General features: G+C 32.6%; 1 protein-coding gene across 1 annotated transcript in view; it reads left to right on the top strand.

Moving 5' to 3' along the window:
• The window catches only part of LOC143052040 (sodium-dependent serotonin transporter-like), a 32690-nt gene extending 17223 nt beyond the window's left edge, over window positions 1-15467 (top strand). Inside the window, exons 3-6 of the mRNA XM_076225014.1 lie at window positions 1112-1162; window positions 7510-7717; window positions 9115-9249; window positions 15292-15467. Coding sequence (XP_076081129.1) covers window positions 7627-7717; window positions 9115-9249; window positions 15292-15467 — 402 coding nt within the window. The 5' untranslated portion in view covers window positions 1112-1162; window positions 7510-7626. The remainder of the gene's footprint in view (window positions 1-1111; window positions 1163-7509; window positions 7718-9114; window positions 9250-15291) is intronic.
• Window positions 15468-15471: the final 4 nt, after the last annotated feature.

Raw genomic sequence — 15471 nt, 5'->3', positions numbered from 1 at the left:
TTTTGGAAAAATTGATTGACCATTAACATGATTAAGGATATGTAAAATCAATGTCAAAACTATTTGAATTAAGTTTTTTTTATCCTTCTTTGATTTTTTGATGTCTCCCTAGTGCAATGTAGTATGTTCTTGGTTCATCAATCATAATTAGGTATCATTTGGTAGATAGTTAAGTATCTCAGTCACTATACATTTGTATATAACTAAAAGTACAATTTAAAAAATGTCAGATTAATAAATTGTCTGTAGATTGTAAAATAATTTTTAGTACATATCTTCCAGGTGAGAGCTAGGTCAGGGTTCACTTGACCTGACCTTAGTTTCATTATTCATTGATAGTTATGTTCCCAGTTTTACACATTTTAATAACAAAATAAGGAAAAATAAACCCCTTTGACACTTTGACAATTACCTAATTCCCCCCCCCCTTTCTTAACTTAATTTGGGGAAAATGGATTGACCAATAGGGTTATATGTAAAATCGATTTTAGATTAACAAAACTTACAGCAATGTTGACCCACCCCCACCCCCAAACTATTTGATTTAAGTTTTTTATCCTACATCAATCTTTTGATGTCATCCCTTACATCTTTTATTCATATGATAATTTTATTGAAAATTATGGAAATAGTCGAGGAAATGTATGATTTTTTAAAACTTATTTTTATACAAGGAAATTTCATTATGAAATTAAATTAGAGGTCAAGTGCCTTATTTTCTTAAAATAAAAAAAAAACACAAATTGTCATATTAGATTCAATACAATTATATCTGCCCTTGATTTTAAATGGAATTTGTTTTGAAATTTTTTAAACCACTTTATTTTATCAATGTTAACAGCAATTTATTTTCTGATAGTTCAATCTTTAAATTCAAAGATTCAGATGTTTCAGTTTTACTTTCATTGACATTGCAATTGTTGAATGATACTTAATAAAAAAAAATAAAACTAAAAACAGTTTTTTTGAAAAATGCTCAGAATGGATGTTAATAATAGAAAAAAAGACACCTGATCTACATTAAAGAATCTGATACATGTCTTATTCAAGGAAATGTATGATTTTTGAAATTATTTCACAAGGAAATTACATCTTATTATATTTTTTTCAGTAACATTGACACAAGGAAGAATTTTGTCAAGTGTTGTTGGCATATGCTAAGGTTAGTATAAGATCAAACTATTTTAAAAGAGGTTGAAGTGTTCACTAAATCATCAAGGTTAGAAATATGACACAAGTTCGTTAGAACTACATCTGTGTGAAGATATATGATTCAGTTTACAAACTTTTGTTTTATAATTGCCATAGGATAGGGATTACTGGTTTTTATTGACCTTTCGAAAAATTTCACGGTTAGTAATTATAATTATAAACAGTGATATATCAGTACATTGTATTGTTCTAGTTAAGTCATATTTGGGATTACTGTTTTTAATTGACCTTTCGAAAAACTTTCATGGTAAGTAATTATAAATAATACATACAGTGATATATATCAGTACATTGTATTGTTCTAGTTGACTCATATTTGACTAAGCCCATTGTACACTGAATTTCTGCACTTTTGTTATATATATAATCTGTATTGGAAAATTACACCCATCATGCCCATAAGGGTCAAGCAATATAAACAATGATATATTTGGTAAATACATTGCACTACACGTACAATACAATAGAACATATATATATTTTAAGAGTAATTTAAGAGTAATATGCATTTTGTTTAAATTAATTATCAGTATTTAGTTCTGATATGGTCTTGGGTCGGTCCTAATTCTATCTCACTTTGATAGTTTTTCATATGTGACGTCATGCTGTTTCTAAATTTCATAAATTCAAATGTGGCATAACGTTTGTACCTTTTCGCCATCGTATGTGACGTCACATTTTTGTAATTACGTTGACGCCTGGACTGATTCGTGTGTGTCTATTCTGTGTTAAACTTTAATAGCATTATGTATTCGGGTTTAGTTTTCTGTAATTAGTTAATACTTCAGTTTCTTGATGTATATCTCTTTCATATTCATTTGATAAAATTTACTGTTTGCAATAGCATGAATTGTTCTATATAATAAGAATGTTCTTATCCCGGGCATAAAAACAATGCCGTATTTGGCGAAACCTTTTCAACTTTTTATCTCCAGTGCTGTACAACTTTGTACTTTTTTCACTTTCGATCTTTTATATCTGGGCGTCACTTGTAAGTCCTGTGTGGACAAGGCGCGTTTTTGGCGTATTGAATTTTAAACCTGATGCTTTTTGTTATCTATTTATCATGTTTTTCTTTGTCTAATATGTTCTCCTATTTATTTGTATTGTAGTCCTGTAATATTATGTTGTCATTTCAATGTTATATTTAACTTTGCCATTAAAGTGCGAGGTTTGGCATGCCACAAAACCAGGTTCAACCCACCACATTTATTCCCCTTTAAAAGTGTCCTGTACCAAGTCAGGAAGATGGCCATTGTTATATTATTGTTCGTTTCTGTGTGTGTTGCATTTTAACGTTGAGTCGTTTGTGTTTTCTCTTATTTTTGAGATATTGAGATCAGACGTGGCACGGTACTTGTCTATTCCAAATTCATGTATTTGGTTTTCTTGTTATATTTGTTATTCTCGTGGTGTTTTGTCTGATGCTTGGTCCGTTTCTGTGTGTGTTACGTTTCGGTGTTATGTCGTTGTTCTCCTCTTATATTTAATGCGTTTCCCTCGGTTTTAGTTTGTTACCCCGATTTAGTTTTTTGTCCCTGGATTTATTAGTTTTGAACAGCGGTATACTACTGTTGCCTTTATTAGGGCCCCGCCAAAGGCGGGTTGCCCTATAGTGATCAGTCTGTCCGTCCGTCCGTCCGTCCGTAACACTTTGTGTCCGCTCCATATCTAGAGAACCATTATGATTTCATACTTTATACTTTACATGTTTATTAACCACCACCAGAGGGCGTGTCATGATGTATGTACAACTTCCTAGGTCAAAGGTCAAGGTAAAAAAACTTTGGTTTAAGTTGACAACCCTGTGTTCTGTGGTGAAGATCGTGTCCGCTCTATATCTTGAGAACCGTTATGATTTCAAAGTTTATACTTGACATGTATATGAACCAACACCAGAGGATGTGTCATAATTTATGAACGACTGCCTAGGGCAAAGTTCAAGGTCAAAAACTTTGGTTTCAGTTGACAACCCCATGTCCTGTGGTGAAGAGCGTGTCCGCTTTATATCTTGAGAACCGTTATGATTTCAAAGTTTATACTTGACATGTATATGAACCAACACCAGAGGGTGTGTCATAATTTATGAACGACTGCCTAGGGCAAAGTTCAAGGTCAAAAACTTTGGTTTCAGTTGACAACCCTGTGTCCTGTGGTGAAGATCGTGTCCGCTCTATATCTTGAGAACCGTTATGATTTCAAAGTTTATACTTGACATGTTTATAAACCAACACCAAAGGGTGTGTCATAATTTATTTACAACTTCCTAGGTCAAAGGTCAAGGTCAAAAACTTTGATTTCAGTTGACAAACCCATGTCCTATGGTAAATATACAATTTTTTAATGCACATTATTCACAGCGGGGCCCACAGAGATGGCTCCCATCTCAATGATATCTAGTTTTACAAACTTATACAGGGATGATTCCAGGTGTTTTCAAATGGGTCCCTTGAATATCAAATTGGGAATTTTTATCCCAATTGGGATTTTTTATGCATACAATCTAATACGAAATAATATCATTTTCCTGTAAAAACGGAAAATGAGTATTAAGTTAATTTCACCTGTATACTGATTGAAGAGATTTTTGAATTCAGACTAGGGAAGTTGTAATACATGAGAATATCATTGCATATGATGCACTATCATCTTAACTTTGATAAACGAGGCCTATTTCATAAACATATATACCACAAGTACTAGCTAACATAAACCTATGGCAAACGGTTTAGCTATTTATTCGAATTTCAAATTATCTCATAATATATAAAATATCTTGTGTAATATATAAGGTATCTCATGTAATATATAAGATATCTCATATAATATATAATAAAATTAACGGTACCAATTTTCTTGCACCAGATGCGCATTTCGACAATACATGTCTCTTCAGTGATGCTCGTGGCCAACATATTTGAAATCCAAAGCTTATATAAAAGATGAAGAGCTATAATCCAAAAGGTCCAAAAAGTAAAGCCATATCCGTGAAAGGAACCAGAGCTTTGCATGAGGGAGATACATTCCTTAATTTATAATAATTTCCATCATTTTGTAACATTAAATTTTAATAACACAAAAAATCTGTATTTTCATGACAGTACCGAAGTACTGGCTACTGGGGTTGTGATACCCTCGGGGAATAATAGTCCACCAGCAGAGGCATCGACCCAGTGGTAGTATAAGATTTATATAAGATATCTTAAAGTATATAAGATATCTTAAAGTATATAAGATATCTTAAAGTATATAAGATATCTTAAAGTATATGAAATATCTTACAAATATGTTTTGTATAAGATATATGTGTTTAGCGGGCTGATATATGAAAAGTTTATCACATGCTTCGATTGTTATTACATGCCTTTCCGTAACGTTATCACATGGCATTCCGGTGATACTCGGCAAAATCCGGAAAAAAAACCTCAATGCTACGTTTTCAGTGCATAATAATAACCAAAAAAAATAAAAAATAAAAAAACAAACAAACAAATTATTAAATAAATGCATTCTTTATAAGTTTCAAAGCAACCATTTGATTTTCTGAGGGGGGGGGGGGGGGGGGGGCTATGGTTTATTTTTGAAAAAAAAGTTTGTTTCCAGTATTTGGAGAAAAAAATAATTTGTTTTGAATTCTGAAAAAAAAAATTGTTTGTTACACCCTCAGCTGCTACTATATGTTATGCTAAAATTGAAAGAAAAAAATTGTTTTCGACTTGTCGCAGGCGGAAAAAAAAGTTTGTACAGAAAAAAAAACCGTAGCCCCCCCAGAATATCAAATGGTTGCTGCCTAAGTACAGATCTGAGAGTACTCACAGTCACTGACAGTTAGTTCAAAGCCAATAACTACTAATATTGGCAGTTAGTTTTCTCGTTTGAATTGTTTTACATTGTAATTTCGGGGCCTTTTATAGCTGACTATGCCATATGGGCTTTGCTCAATGTTGAAGGTCGAACAGTAACCTATAGTTGATATTTTCTGTGTCATTTTTGTCTCTGGTGAAGAAATTGTCCCATTGGCAATCATACTACACCTTCTTTTTTATCATGTTTATAAGAAAAAATCGTGAATCTGAGACTAAAATATCTATCAGTACACATCCAAGGGATTTAGTGTAAAGACGTGTAAATACATTCAGGGATGATTCCAGGTGTTTTCAAATGGGTCCCTTGAATATCAAATTGGGAATTTTTGTCCCAATTGGGATTTTTTATGCATACAATCTAATACGAAATAATATCATTTTCCTGTAAAAACGGAAAATGAGTATTAAGTTAATTTCACCTGTATACTGATTGAAGAAATTTTTGAATTCAGACTAGGGAAGTTGTAATACATGAGAATATCATTGCATATGATGCACTATCATCTTAACTTTGATAAACGAGGCCTATTTCATAAACATATATACCACAAGTACTAGCTAACATAAACCTATGGCAAACGGTTTAGCTATTTATTCGAATTTCAAATTATCTCATAATATATAAAATATCTTGTGTAATATATAAGATATCTCATGTAATATATAAGATATCTCATATAATATATAATAAAATTAACGGTACCAATTTTCTTGCACCAGATGCGCATTTCGACAATACATGTCTCTTCAGTGATGCTCGTGGCCAACATATTTGAAATCCAAAGCTTATATAAAAGATGAAGAGCTATAATCCAAAAGGTCCAAAAAGTAAAGCCATATCCGTGAAAGGAACCAGAGCTTTGCATGAGGGAGATACATTCCTTAATTTATAATAATTTCCATCATTTTGTAACAGTAAATTTTAATAACACAAAAAATCTGTATTTTCATGACAGTACCGAAGTACTGGCTACTGGGGTTGTGATACCCTCGGGGAATAATAGTCCACCAGCAGAGGCATCGACCCAGTGGTAGTATAAGATTTATATAAGATATCTTAAAGTATATAAGATATCTTAAAGTATATAAGATATCTTAAAGTATATAAGATATCTTAAAGTATATAAGATATCTTAAAGTATATGAAATATCTTACAAATATGTTTTGTATAAGATATATGTGTTTAGCGGGCTGATATATGAAAAGTTTATCACATGCTTCGATTGTTATTACATGCCTTTCCGTAACGTTATCACATGGCATTCCGGTGATACTCGGCAAAATCCGGAAAAAAAACCTCAATGCTACGTTTTCAGTGCATAATAATAACCAAAAAAAATAAAAAATAAAAAAACAAACAAACAAATTATTAAATAAATGCATTCTTTATAAGTTTCAAAGATAATTTAGAAAGTTATTTTGAAAAGGTTGACTTTTCCAAACGGTGTTCATATGTATATTGTTTTGGTTTTTTTGGTTTGTCGAGTCGTCCATATTAAAAATGTTTTCTCCTCTGTTGAGGCATCCTTTACAAAACAAGTTTTAATCAAATTACATAACTGGATCTGCTGGGCGATCCGCTTTTACCATCAAGATTCATTCAGCAATGTTATATCAAAATTTGAATTTGGTCTTTGTCGAGGTCTGTTTTGACACCCATTTTGACAAAAAGCATATTTTTGATCAACCTGCTAAGCGATCTACTTTTACGAGACCGAATTTCCCATAACATTTTAACTTCAATTGAGTCCGGCTACCAAAATTGTTTACCTCATGTTGACATAATTAAATCGTTGTTAATAAAATGCGATCATAGTCAGCATTCTTATCCGGATTTTACTACGTTTTGATGACAAACTATGAAAAAATATAGTTGCCGTAATCGGTGACGGAAACTTTTCCGGAAATACCGATTTTTGTTATATTTTCCTCAATTGGGAATTTATATTTACAATCATTTTTCTGGGGCCGCTGGCCGATTTAAGGGCCGTTAAGCGGCCCTAAACTATATAGTGGAATCATCCCTGTTATATAAAAAATAAAAAATGATTTTAAAGCGCCACATCCCAACACTATTTTAGTTTTCACATGTTTCAGCAGTTAAAGTTTGGGATGGTTGAATCCTTCTGAATAATACTAGTATTTAAAAGTAATTACTAGTATTTCAAAATTGTTGTTTGCATTAATTATAGATATAAGTGGTTTTGGGAAATGGGACAAAATTGCTAGATAAGGTATCATGATTTCCAGAAAATCTCCCAACAGTTATTTGTATCAAATATCTGGGAATGCTATATATACATGTATAGCTAGTTCTAATTATTGCTATACTTGACCAGTCACATTAATCCTATTAATTAAAACCTCACAATAATTTCTGAAATTATAGTATGAAATTTGTTAGAGTGATGTTTTATATTTATTTTTCAGATCATGGATACAGAACCAGTCGGGAAAACCTAATATAGTGTTATTGTGATATAAAATGTGATAGATTCCCCATTTCTTGAGATTATTTCTAGTGATTGCGTAATAAAAGGACTAACAATGGGTGAATTCATAGCTCCGTGGAATCTCCTTCAACTGGCATTGATCTCTGTATATCCTATGTATATGTCTTTCTTTAGAATAGCCAATGGTAGGTCCAGACATATACTGTAAACCAACTGATTTTTGCAGATACTTTATTTCGCGTTTAGTGGGTCTCATTGGGGTCTAAGCGTGACGCGGGATTGCCGATTTTTTGTAAGCGTGACATGTGAAAATCAATTTATTGTGCTGTAAAAACGGGAGGTGAAGTCTAGCGGGACACGGGAAATTGCAAAAAAATTGAGAATTTCTTACGTATATAGTGTAAGCGGGAAACGGGAATCTGACAAAACAGTAAGCATGATCCGGGATCAGAACGCCCCAATGAGACCCCCGTTTAGCCCTTACTAGCCCTTTTCGCAATGATTTAGTTTTTTAATTTTCAAATTTGCTTGTTGTAATTAAATAAAGAAAGGTCAAAGTTTTACATATTCGCGATAATTTATATCCGCGTTATTTTTCTATTCGTGAAAGATGCGAAAATAAATTGCTTGCGAAAATAAATTGGTTTACAGTTCACAATGTGGTTTGTTTAAGAGGTAAACAATATACCACTGTATGTCTAAGAAATGAACAATACACTACAGTATGTAAGGCGGAAAAAAACCTACATGTAGAATATTAACAATACATCATGTACATGTAGAGTACATGTAACAATACTGTGCATTTAGGACATAAACAATGCAGCCTGTTTTAGACATATAAAAAACCCAGTACATTTAGAAATTAACAAAACATGTAGATTATATTAATGTTTAAGACATAAATGATACAATCTATAAGACATAAACAAAACACATACAGTACATTAAAATATAGATAATACAGTTCATTTAAGACATAAAAAAATCCATGTACAGAAGTTTCAGACATAAAAAATCCATGTACAGAAGTTTCAGACATAAAAAATCCATGTACAGAAGTTTCAGACACAAAAAATACATGTACAGCTGTACAGTACAATTAAGACATGACAATACATGTACAGTACAAATGTACATTTAAGACATGAACAGTACACATACCATAAAGATGATATATATAAATACAAAACAAGAGAAACTACACATATAAAAAAGAAGATGTGGTATGATTGCCAATGAGACAACTATTCACAAAAGACCAAAATGACACAGACATTAACAACTATAGGTCACCGTACGGCCTTCAACAATGGGCAAAGCCCATACCGCCAGTCAGCTATAAAAGGCCACATGCATTGTTAAACAGATAAAAGAACAAAGAAAATGTATGGAGATAGCATAGCTAGACATAGTGTACATGTATATTAACCAAATTAAAGCATAAAATAAAATACCATCTGTGCTCCTCTTCTTGTCAACTTGTTAGTACCATATCTTTCAGGTATGTCTGTTGGCTCTATATGAAGACTAACAGTTTGTATACCAGTTTTCCTTATTATACTGTATCTTATATTTTTAGGTATGTCACTGCTGGCTCTATATGTAGATCTCCTGATTGTGTGTGTACCAGTTCTTTTCATACAGATGAAGTTAGGAGGATATCACCAGAAAGGAATTGTGGGATTGTTTTCTCAACATGTTCCTATTGCAAAAGGTATTAGACTTGCATATATATATATATGGAAGTTATTACGACCTTGACTGGCTATACCATGTATACAGCCCTTGCATGGTCTGCTCAGTAGACTTGTATAAGAAGGCTTACAAAATATGTAAACAAAAGATGTAAGCTCCTACCATAAATATATATATAAGAATGTTCATGTTGGTTTTATAATGTGAAGGAGTAATAGCCTTAGACATGATGTAAACCATTGTAAACAATGACCTTTGATTAATATTCTTTGCCATAGTTGAAAAGATTTTCTTTGAAATTTCAATAGAACTTGGGAGGACGCTTATAAAAGAATAGCTTTGTTATTGGATAAGTCACAGTCATCTCTTTTATTGTAAAGATTTGTTTTCAACCCACTCACATTGTTATTTACAAGATGTTTACAAGTCAATATATGAGGGAGGGTAGGAGGGGTCCTGATCCCGAATTCCCAGGCTTAAAAACATGAAATCCCGAAATCCTGGGCTTAAAAACACAAAATCCTGAGGTCCCGAAATTCAAAAACAAGAATTCCTGGATCCCAAAAGGGTCAATCCCGAAATCCCGAGCTTAAAAACACCTGATCCCGGAGTCTCGATAAATGTCTTATCCCCCCTCATATATGAGCAGGGTTTAAGCTAGGATTTTGAGGGCTTTAGTCACTTTTGCGCGCTATTAAAATCAACCTTATTTTGTGTAAAAGCAAGGGACCAATGATGTATATTACTAGCTTCGTCTTTTTTTGGAACTATTATAATGACTGAAAGGAGGTTGTAAACAAATCAACAATAGATCACGTTTACTACTTTCGGTTTTAAAATGAAACGAAAACGGGAAGTGACACGTGGATAATAAATTTAAAACGAGTCTGGATTCATCAGAAAATTATATTTTTTCGATTTAAATTCCTTTAGTAAGAGATATATATTTGTCTCTCTCGTTAAATTGATTCTATATGATTTCGTATTTTACGTATTTAATGTCTATAAATAGTCAAAGGAATACTTTCACGCATGCGTAGAACACAATACAGGAAGCACCTGTTTAACTCGTGAAAGTTTTGAATAAACACATTAAATTTCTTTATTTTAAATGGAAATTGCCGGAAGTTTTTAATGAAAATTTAAATCAAATATGACGAAAATGCCTTCGAATGACGAATCTACGACAAATGAACTTCAAATTGTGATCGTTTGAGAAATATTGAAATTCAAATGCGAACTGCCCGGGTTGTTACATTTTTTATTAAATGACGAAACTATACTCCTGGTTGTTGAAATGCCGACTGACTGACTGATCTTCCTGGGGGAAATAATTATGATGGTCATTCAATTATGGGGTTTATTAATAATTAACGGATTAGTGACCCATCCGATGGCGATAGGCGGATTAGTTGTAATCACAACTTGTAATACCTTTATGAAATGTTTAATTACCTGGAGGCCATAAACTTGTCAAAAACATGGACAGGTAGATTTATAGTTTTTATTGCGAAATTTTTTTTACACTTTCAAAATTAAAGTGACGAAATTGATTTGAAATACTTTCGTCAATGAGAAAACCCTTTCGTAAAATACGAAAGTGACGAGCGCTAGCAAAATCACTGTATATGAGACATACTTTTAAACTGTATCAGTTGTATTCTTCATTTCAAGTTCAATGGGAAAAGGTCAAAAATGAATTTACATTGTTGGATGTTGCCACTACCCACCTAAAAAGCAGCCAAATGGAAAATTTATGGCACAAATCATTTCAATTTTTTATTTTTTAAGTTTTTTTCATACTCTCACATGATGGTTTTCTTATCTAAAACATGAAACTTATGTTGTTGGCTAAAATTAAAATCTCTATCTACCTACCTAACCCTGCAAGACAGGCAACATTAAACAAAGAATTTATTAAGGGTGCCCTAGAAACATGCTAGATAGGAATTTTGGTTTGATATTTATCTTCATCAACATTGTTGACTTGTGAAAGGTTGTTGACTTAAATGACCTATCTTGAAAGTAAACAATACATTTGTTGTGACGTCATTCATGTTGTGCACTTAGAATGCATATTTGAAGGTACAGCTTAAAAACTGGTTCTGTATTTTAACACTCTTAAAATATGCACGATGCAATCTCAATGTCTATCATGTCCAGTGGAATTGTGTTTCGAACTGTGTTTTTTTTACCATTTTGGTCATAGTATCGTTAAACTCATAATCTCATTTTTGTCGAGCCTGCAACTTTTGTTGCAGAAAGCTCGACATAGGGATAGTGATCCGGCGGCTACGGCGGCGGCGGCGGCGGCGGTGTTAGCTCACTTCTTAAAAGCTATATATTTTAGAAGGTGGAAGACCTGGATGCTTCATATTTTGTATATAGATGCCTCATGTTACGAAGTTTCCGTCAGTCACATGTCCAATGTCCTTGACCTCATTTTCATGGTTCAGTGACCACTTGAAAAAAAAGTTCAGAATTTTTGTAACGTTGAATTCTCTCTTATTATAAGTAATAGGATAACTGTATTTGGTATGTGCGTACCTTGCAAGGTCCTCATGCCCGTCAGACAGTTTTCACTTTACCTCAACCTCATTTCATGGATCAGTGAACAAGGTTAAGTTTTGGTGGTCAAGTCCATATATCAGATACTATAAGCAATAGGGCTAGTATATTTGGTGTATGGAAGGACTGGAAGGTGTACATGTCCAACTGGCAGGTGTCATCTGACCTTGACCTCATTTTCATGGTTCAGTGGTTATAGTTAAGTTTTTGTGTTTTGGTCTGTTTTTCTCATACTTTATGCAATAGGTCTACTATATTTGTTGTATGGAATGATTGTAAGGTGTACATGTCTAGCGGGCAGATGTCATCTGACCTTGACCTCATTTTCATGGTTCAGTGGTCAAAGTTAAGTTTTTAAGTTTTGATCTTTTTATCTAATATTATATGCCAAAGGTCAACTATATTTGGTGTATGGAAATATATTATGATCTATATGTCAGTCCCGCAGGTTTTATTTGACCATGACCTCAATTGCACGGTTCATTGGACAGTGTTAAGTTTTTGTGTTTTGGTCTATTTTTCTTAAACTATAAGTAATAGGTCAACTATATTTGTTGTATGGAAGCATTGTTAGCTGTACATGTCTGCCTGGCATGGTTCATCTGACCTTGACCTCATTTTCATGGTTCATTGGTCTTTGTTTAACTATCTTGTTTAATGTTAAGTTTATGTGACAGTTGTAATAACGCTTTATACTTAGGACTATCAACATAATATCAATGATTAGTAAAGAAGGCGAGACATTTCAGTGTGTGCACTCTTGTCTATTTGGGGTTTGACCTGAATTATGCATGAAATATTGGCCACTGGACATTAAGCAACCAACAATCAATCAATATTATAGTGAGGGTAAAATGTTTTCATCTCGTCCATCTTAAAATCTGTTCATCAGTTCGCAGGACAAAAAAATGCCACAGGACAATAAGCAACTAACAATATCAATCAGTGTTCCCGTAAAATGCATTCACCTTGCCCATCTTTTAATCTGTTCATCTGGTCGTTCAACAAGTATTTCCTTTGCACTTTCTCAGTAACGAATGAAGAGAATTACATAATCATGGTTCATGTTTTGGTCAACATGGTCAACAGCTTAACAGTAATTAAGGATGTTTGCTGCTCCATTTTAAAATTACAAGCTGGTACAAAGACTGTTATAAATTCATAGTAATGTAGAAACTTTTATTTCCGTGGGGCTAAAATTTCGTGGTTTTGTCTCTATATACATGATATAAGATTTCATGGGTTAAATTTTCGTGGGTGTTTTAATTTTTCGTGGATAAATTCTTTCCACGAAATAAATAAAATTAAATCCTCCACAAAAATGTCTGCTTATACTGTATACACATGGTACATATAAATAAAGGAATTTAAAAAGTAGGGAAAAAAAATAACGGTCTGCGTGTTTGTTTTCTAGATAAAAGCCTTTGAAAATTTGGTATGAAATGATCTCTCTAGATTTTTCATATGTTTAACATACATGACATAGACATCTTTTTTCTTCCAAAAATAAAAAAAAAAAGCCTAAGATTTTTAAAGATGGAGTTTTAAACTATATATGCAATCATTTTATGGAAAGAAAAGTATAGGATAGCTGGCATTTTTTTTTACTGGCACTGCATGGATAAAACCAGAGAATTCCTAATATGTGACAAAAATTCACAAAGAAGAGGAGCAAAGATCTTTAATTTTAACATGTTTAATGTACAAACTCTTCAGATCTATCAACTACATCCTAGTTGCTGATACTTGAATTTTTTCAATTTGTTGAATGAACTTAAGAATTTGTCACGCTTTCTCAAGTACTACTTTATATTTCGTCATCATCTTGACAGTGAATTACTAGCTATAGTTGTGTAATTAGTAAATTAAATTAAGAATAAAGACAATGAGTACAATTTTGAAATAGTTTCGTGTTCTTTTATGTAAACATGGAATGATAGATATAAGCAATTACTAACTATATACATGATATAATGTATTTGATAATTTTACACTAAAGTCTTGTAAACCCCAATTATTGATTGAATAACCAAATTAAACTTAAGTTTAGAAGACTGAAATGGTATGAACAATTTGATTGTCAAACAGAAAACATACATTGTACATGTCAAATAATAAGTCTGTTGAATTACCAAACATACAGCCTCTATCCATATTAGCTGAAAGCTGTCATTAGGATGTAGAAAGGAACTTCTAATTAAAATATAGAATGTGTGGAAATAAAACAAATCATTGTTTTTTAAATAAATTTGTCATGTTTATCATGTTTATGTTAAATCAAGTTTTAATCACTTAATGTCACAGTTTTGAAATATGTACATGATGTAAACATGGTAAAGTTTTAATCACTTAATGTTTTGAAGTAATAACTTAAAAAATAGGAATTTCCACTTAAAAACACTCATATAGATGTGCGAGAAGAAAATATTTGGAACAAAACAGGATATGGTCCTTGTATCCCTTATATAATATATATGTAAACAGAAAGTTCTTATCACTTAAAATTTAGTATATAGATATAAAAATACCATTCTTTACTAATACCAACAAGGGTCAAAGGCAAATGAATATGAAAGTAGAATATTCTTTTAGGAAACTTTGTTTGTCTAATCTCAAGTTTAATCATCAGTTTGTTGTTTGATTGTTGATGTCACAAAAACCAGTTTTAACACTCTTTGCCAGGGCACAGGCGAGCAGGCCACTGGGGCGATAAAGTCGCTTTCCAATCCATCACTTTGCTTTGCCTGACCTTCAAAAGAGATATCTAGTCAACTTGTTGTTCCCAATAGACATTGACATACCTGCATGAAACAAGATTGGTCCAACAGAACCATACCCGTAGCCAGGTGGGTTCGGGGGGTTTGGACGAACCCCCCCCCCCCCTGAAACAAAATGAGCACTGTTCAAGTCAACGTTCTATTCAAATTGTGACTGTTCAAGTCAAGTTCATGAGTCTAAATACCCCCCCTTGGAAATTCCTGGCTACGGGCCTGAGAACAAAACAAATATTTATCAAACAGCAATACACCACAACATCCTTAGAAATGTTGAATGAAAATAAGTCTTGTCTGAAATTGGCAAAATAGTTTTCAATGTAGTTGTAACAAGTTTGTCTCATTGTTGAAGGCAATCATACTGCATCTTACTTAATTTATTGATTGCTTATAAATATAATAAGTGTTTGTCAAATTGCTATATAACCAGTATAATATTTCTGACAAAACGGTTGGTTAAAATTTTTTGAAATTTTTATATTTTTGTCAAGGGGTCAAAGTAAATACATTGTTAAACGAGCCAAATTAATTTTAGTGAAAGTGTTGGGTACCACCTTAAGTACATATTCTTGGGGACCCGTTTTTATCAAAATTTCCCAAAAGAACAACAAATAGTTGGCAGAAAAACTGGCAATTGTAGTAATTTAAGATCATGATTTGAGTCTGTGTCAATAATTTATATATACATGATTATGTATATGCTTTGTTGTATATTTCAGGTATTGGTGTGGCATTACTTATTGATCTCTTCTTGACCTGTGTATACCTTGCTCCTCTGATCTGCCATGTAGGTCTATATGCGATGTTGTCAATGGTGGAAAAGCCCTATGTATGGGGTACCTGTAGCAATGAATGGAATTCAAATCAATGTTTTGATCATGAGACTACAACGTAAGTAT

Source organism: Mytilus galloprovincialis, chromosome 11 (assembly GCF_965363235.1).
Source record: "Mytilus galloprovincialis chromosome 11, xbMytGall1.hap1.1, whole genome shotgun sequence".
In the NCBI taxonomy this organism is placed as follows: Eukaryota; Metazoa; Mollusca; class Bivalvia; order Mytilida; family Mytilidae; genus Mytilus; species Mytilus galloprovincialis.
This window is presented reverse-complemented; position numbering and strand designations above follow the sequence as displayed.